The sequence below is a fragment of the Gastrolobium bilobum genome, unplaced genomic scaffold (assembly GCF_033153095.1).
Source record: "Gastrolobium bilobum isolate Gb01-03AN ecotype WA unplaced genomic scaffold, APGP_CSIRO_Gbil_v1 utg169672, whole genome shotgun sequence".
Classification (NCBI taxonomy): domain Eukaryota; kingdom Viridiplantae; phylum Streptophyta; class Magnoliopsida; order Fabales; family Fabaceae; genus Gastrolobium; species Gastrolobium bilobum.
In genome coordinates this window covers 96,155-102,154 of record NW_026899867.1, presented here as the reverse complement: position 1 = coordinate 102,154, position 6,000 = coordinate 96,155, and the positions used below count along the sequence as shown (strand labels likewise).

The 6,000-nt window shown below is 33.0% G+C and overlaps 2 protein-coding genes across 2 annotated transcripts; one reads left to right on the top strand and one right to left on the bottom strand.

Annotated features, from left to right (window-relative positions):
* Positions 1–1,644: 1,644 nt before the first annotated feature.
* Positions 1,645–1,986, top strand: LOC133294017 (probable histone H2B.3). Its single transcript, XM_061492661.1, has one exon. It carries the CDS (start codon positions 1,645–1,647, stop codon positions 1,984–1,986), a length of 342 nt encoding a protein of 113 aa, XP_061348645.1.
* A 3,068-nt stretch (positions 1,987–5,054) lies between these two features.
* Positions 5,055–5,967, bottom strand: LOC133294025 (protein VACUOLELESS GAMETOPHYTES). The gene has a single exon (XM_061492670.1). The coding sequence runs from the start codon at positions 5,949–5,951 to the stop codon at positions 5,226–5,228; it is 726 nt and encodes a 241-aa protein (XP_061348654.1). The 5' UTR covers positions 5,952–5,967; the 3' UTR covers positions 5,055–5,225.
* Between the last annotated feature and the right edge of the window lie 33 nt (positions 5,968–6,000).

The window sequence follows — 6,000 nt, the reverse complement described above, 5'->3', positions numbered from 1 at the left end:
CAAGACACGCATGCTACTCTATATGTGTTCAAGTCGTGCATACTCCTAATGTGCATTTTGCAAAGAGTGACATAATAAATATTTTTTGAATTTTATACAAGTTGCACAAGCGCATCTCAAATGTGCATATTTCACTTACAAATTTCACTTACAGTAGATAGATAAATAATTTGTTAAAAGAATTAACGATGGTATGTTTCAATTTTTTTCAACTGGAAGGATTAAAAAACCAATATGAAGAGGAACACACGTCAGGTAATACATAACTACATTGGGTCCATGTCCGAGTGGATCATTATCATATCAATAGCAATACACGTTGAAAAATACTCTCCCTCCTCAGTTAAAGTTAATACATAATTACATAGGGCCTTACGTAGGTCCATGTTTCAGTGACTAAGGGTATTTTTGATTCCTATTCTTAAAAACAGTTTTTAAGTTTTTAAAATAAAAAAATCAAAAATTCTGTTTGAAAATGATTGTTTTGCCAAATGCTTTTCAAAACAATGACTCTTTTTTAGTTTTAAAAATCAGAAAACCAAAACAACCTCCCGATGTTCTTCTGCGCTGTTTTTGGTTTTTTTTGTTTAGGCGGTGGCAAAATTGTAAATATCAGATTTCATTAAAGGCAATTTTGTAAATATTAAGACTCAAAATAATTACTTTACGATGGTATTTTTGTAATTCTAAAACTTCATTAAGGCATTTTTGTAAATAATTACAATTTTTTTATAGCTTTAATTTAAATACACTCAAACAAGTTTTTTTGTTTTTTACTCTCAAAATCAGTTTTTAAAATTCATATCTAAAACAGTTTTTAAAAATAAAAAATCTAAAACACTTTCAAACACACCCGAAGTAATTGTGTAGTGTTGTTTTATTATTGTTCCATTTTTTTATTAAGGATTCTTAGTTAATTACTTAATTTATTTCTTAGTTGCTCTGTTGTATCGATTCAATCTTCAACACTACAGAGCGACAGGCCGTTTAGCACAAGGTTCTGATATGAAAAGGTTCTTGGTTCTAGTCCTTTATTAAGCAATTTTTTTTCTCCTTTAGTTACTCATTCTGTACAGAGGAAGGTTATACTTATAATTCTTTTTTTTTTTCACAACCTCTTACAATTATATTTTAACACTGTTGATTTCCGTCAATTAACGGTTATGATTTTCATAAATTAAGCCCATTAATTAATTATTAATTCTGAATAAATGATAATTGTTGATTGACGAAAATCAACGGTGTTAAGATATGGTTGTAAGAAGTTGTAAAAAAAAATTATAAGTATAACCTTCCACTTCTATATAACGGAGAAAAAATTATATATGCCTCGATAAAATGACTGATACAAAATCTAGAAATCATAAAAGCCTCAAAGCACAATCCAATTATGGTGGAAGCACGATTAAATTCATAAAACCACAAAGCACAATCCAATTAGGGTGGAAGCACGATACAAAATCTTAAAATCATAAATCATAAATGCAGAAGCACACAGAGAAAATATTTTTATACTAGTATTGTCACTCAGATTTTTACACATGAAAAAGAATAATCTATATAATTTATTTCAGCAGGCATTATAGTTTTCAATTCATCTAAATTTTTCTATTTTATAGACAAGAGAGTCTCTAACCCCATTTAATGGAGAAGATTCCAAAGAAGATCTCAAAGGAAGGGAGTGGCAACAAGAAACGTGTGAAGAAGAATGTGGAGAGTTACAAAATTTACATCCTCAAGGTGTTGAAACAGGTGCACCCTGACATTGGCATTTCTAGCAAGGCCATGGGGATTATGAACAGTTTCATCATTGACAACTTCAAGAAGGTCGCTCAAGAGGCCTCACGCGTGGCCCAATACAACAAGAAGCCAACTATCACATCACGGGACATCCAGACAGCAGTGCGATTGGTGTTGCCTAGTGAATTGGCTAAACATGCCATTTCTGAGGGGACAAAGGCTGTTACCAAATTCACCAGCTCTTGATTTAGAATTTGGTGTGGTTGATTTGATTGTCTCGGGAGTGGATCTTCTCATGTGAAAAAGTGATCATGTGGTCATGTTTTTTGATCACAACCACTCATTTAAAAATTATACACTTTTTTCTCTCTTATCTCACTATCAATGAATAATTGTGATCAAAGAACATGACCACATGATCACTTTTCTACATGAGAGTATCCACTCGCGATTGTCTTTGAGATCTATGATTCTGTCTCTGAAATTTAGCATGTAAATGTAATGTTATGAACATTTATTAATGGGAGATTTTCTTTTGAATAATGTAAGACAATGGCGTACCTAAGAAATTTTCTAGATGTCTGCATTCTTAGCTATGAAAAAGTTATTTATACATTCGGTTAGCCATGATATTCTTGGGTGAAAAAGATGACAGAGAGACTTTGTGCTTAGCCAAACGAGCAATGAGGGATCCCAGGATCAAGTTGGTTGTGTATCACCTTGCTCCTAAAGAATACAATATAGACTTGGAGTGCATAAGAGATAATGAGGTGTTAGAAGGTATTAAGAAACCAGAATATGGCTTGGAAAGTGTGAGTTATAGAAAAATGACACTAAATGATGGACCAGAGACATCTAGTATTTTACATGATATAGTAAATGAACATGACTTTTTATAGTTGGGAGAAGGCATGACTTTTCCCTCAACTTTATATCTGCAAGTGCAGACAATTGCAAGTGCAGACAATGGCTCCCACCTGGGTCCGCCATTGATGTAAAATTGTGTTTTGTTTATTTATTTTTGAGTTAATTCAACTTTAATTATCTCTTTGAGGCGAGTTGACTCCCTATCATATCCTCACAAACTTCAACTTTTTGAACTAGTTACGGGACTAATTCGGAGTGTGAGACGGATCAAAGATGAAGATATTTAAATCACTTTTAAACATGACATGTGAGGATCGAATCGAGATCTTTTCCTTTTCACTTGCTCAACTTCCTTGTTACTAACTGAACTATCATTATTCATTTATTTGGTTGTATGATTGTGTTTTAAATTGTAAATATGCTCCTGGATAATTATGGTTTTTTTTTTCATCTTAACTCGATACCTGTTTCTAAACGGTTGGCTAAATTTTCTCTTTGCTTGCCCCAATTTAATGAATGTTTGTTTACCCTGGCCCTACAACTTTATATCCTGAAATTGAACACCATTTTGAGGCATTTGGAGCTTCATTGTTTCATAAGATTGATAATGGCTTGAATCTGGTTTACTTTTGGGTGCTTACTCAATAATCTTACCAAAACTTGAGTTCACTTTGAACGGGGTTCTCCGAATCGCAAATTTGGTATTGGGTGAATTTTGTAAAGATTAATGTCCAAAGCACATCTTTTTAATCTAGCTATGTTATCTTTTTTTAGAACAAATAAAAAAAACACATTTTCATATCTGTCCACACATCCATTAACATCTTCAATTAACATTATTGACTAATTTTATCTCTTCACGAACCTCTTTTATTACTTCCTACTTTCTAGTATTTTAATATTCAGTTATTCAAAGATTCCCTGATAATAGCGTTGGTTGCCTTATATATAGGAAAAATCTATTGTACCACAGCGACAGGTACATTGCACTGTTGGGAATGCAATATGTCAGCATATATTGTACCGGAAAGAAAAAAAAAAAAAAAAAAATTTTATATTTTACATTATATCTTACTAATAAAATATAATGTGATGCACTGAATTTTAGTGCATCTGATACACTGTAGTTGCTCCCCTGTATATGGGTCCAACAATTATCAATTGGAAAACAAAATAAAAAATTGAAACAAATGCATTCGAGCTTGCTTGCATAATCCACATGAGTTTTTTTTTATTTTTCTCAATGATTCCAGCTTTCGAATGCTGGCATAGGATTAACTTTTATTAGAAAACCAAAACTATTACTAAATAATGATAATTTAGTTGGTGTCAGAAAATAGGTGGAGTAAGAATATGTGTTAAATTCTCCCCAATACCGTTTTCAAAGATGTTTAAAGTCTTAGTCTCACAAACCGCCTCAAATTGAATTAGTCATAAAATAATGAACCGATTGAAATATCTGAAAAGAAAAAATAGAGCTACTATGTTAACAAACCATAGTCCAAAGAACTATACAAATGGACCGACTCCATATCCCAATAAAAGTTATGAAAAGATCACTAGAATTTTTTTGTCAATAGATGATTACTTCTGTGTATATCTAGACTGGATATTTGGACTGTAGAATGAAAGGGTCCAATCCGTATGCTGCTGTGCAGTTTTGTGGTCCGAATTATGGTTTGGACCAGCCTCAAAGTTGGGTCGGTATGACTTATACTATGTTCAAGACGTGAGGAGTATTGACCCAAAAAACTTAAAAAATTTAAAGCGAAATTGGAATTCTTTCTAAAATGAGTCAATAAACGTACACCTATTTTTGTATTGTAATAGCGTCAATTCGTCAAATTATGTTACACTTTAAATTAAATAATAAATAAATACACCGTTGTATACTCACTTTAAATAAATTTTATCCAAAAGTAATATAGAAATTTTTACTCTCAAATTCTTCACAAAACCAAAATTGAATTGTAGAGAAGCAATTCGACTATTGATTTATAAAAATTGATAAAGCGATAATGTTTCGTCACATTAATATGCTTGTAGATTGAGAAATGGTCCAATTACTTTATTGTATCCAACATTTATCCTTAAAAAAAAAACATTTTTTTTAACTGTGCCATACTGCTTTATACCTTGTAAAAATCGTCCATATATAGAACCAAACCAAACTCCATCTATTTCATTAGATAGCTTAAATTAAAACCACATTTTAATGAAGATTAACAACAAATTAAGCCACGCCCAAGTTTCCTTCCCTTACAAAGTACAATCCCTTAAAAAGCTTAAACAGATAGATTCTGGTCCTGTCCATTTTTATTACTACTATCATTTGTCCATTTTTATTACTACTATCATTTTGAACACTAGTACGATGATGATAGTTCAAAATAAAATTATAAATTATATAATTTCGATAATATATATTTATGATATTAAAGTTTTTTTTTTTCTTCAAAAAACATATTAACTGATGTGGAACACTTCTATTGATCGATTGTACATACGACTCACTGATGTGGAGCACTCCTATTGATCAGTTGTACATACAGTTGATGTGAAACACTCCTATTGTTCGGTTGGTTGTACATACCATAATATTGTAGATTTTTTTCCTATCAAGACCGTGACATGAGTGACCCCACAATACCTGCAATAATAGCCGTTGGATCTCCCAAGACTGCTGATATCACAAACTGCACAGCCAATGCAGCAATCTCACAGCACTTTTTCACCTTCCCTTTGTTTCTTCTGTTGTTGTTATGTGAAGTCATCAGTGTATTCTTAAGGCCAGGAATGCTTGTCTCCAATTTCCTTCCTTTGCTATGTCCAATATATAACTCATGCCAATTCTCCACCAACATTTCCCTCACACAAGCCACATGCAAATTGTAGTTCTTGCATGTTGACCTGTAACTCCAACTACGTCCTTTTCTACCACAACGGTGACAGGGTGAGCTCACTTTCCTATACAAGTAGAGTTTCACTTCACCATCATCAAGCACCATTGGTAGCTTAGCACAACATGGGTGTAGGTCGAACCCACATGACTTGCAATGGTAGACAAAACCATTCACGTCCTTCTCACATGCGTTGCAGTAACGAGGAGTGTCACCTGGTGGAACAGACATGAATTGGAAGGAACATTTTGTGTAGAATGGGTGGAACAAAGTTGGGGAAGGTATGGCACAGTGCATGTGAAGATCATAGTCACAAATGGAGCATTTGTAACGTGACCCTATGCCAACTTCCTTGCAGCCATCACATTTGAATGGGAATTCAGAGTACTCAAACCTCAGCTTGTGTTGTGGGTGATTGAAGTGGGATATCTCATTGTATTTCATTGTTCTTGTATGTGTCTTTCTGATGAGAATGGCCTACGGCATGCAATTT

Excerpts from the sequence above, each read along its gene's own strand:
- LOC133294017 (XM_061492661.1), top strand. The coding sequence starts at position 1,645 with ATGGAGAAGATTCCAAAGAAGATCTCAAAGGAAGGGAGTGGCAACAAG.
- LOC133294025 (XM_061492670.1), bottom strand. The coding sequence starts at position 5,951 with ATGAAATACAATGAGATATCCCACTTCAATCACCCACAACACAAGCTG.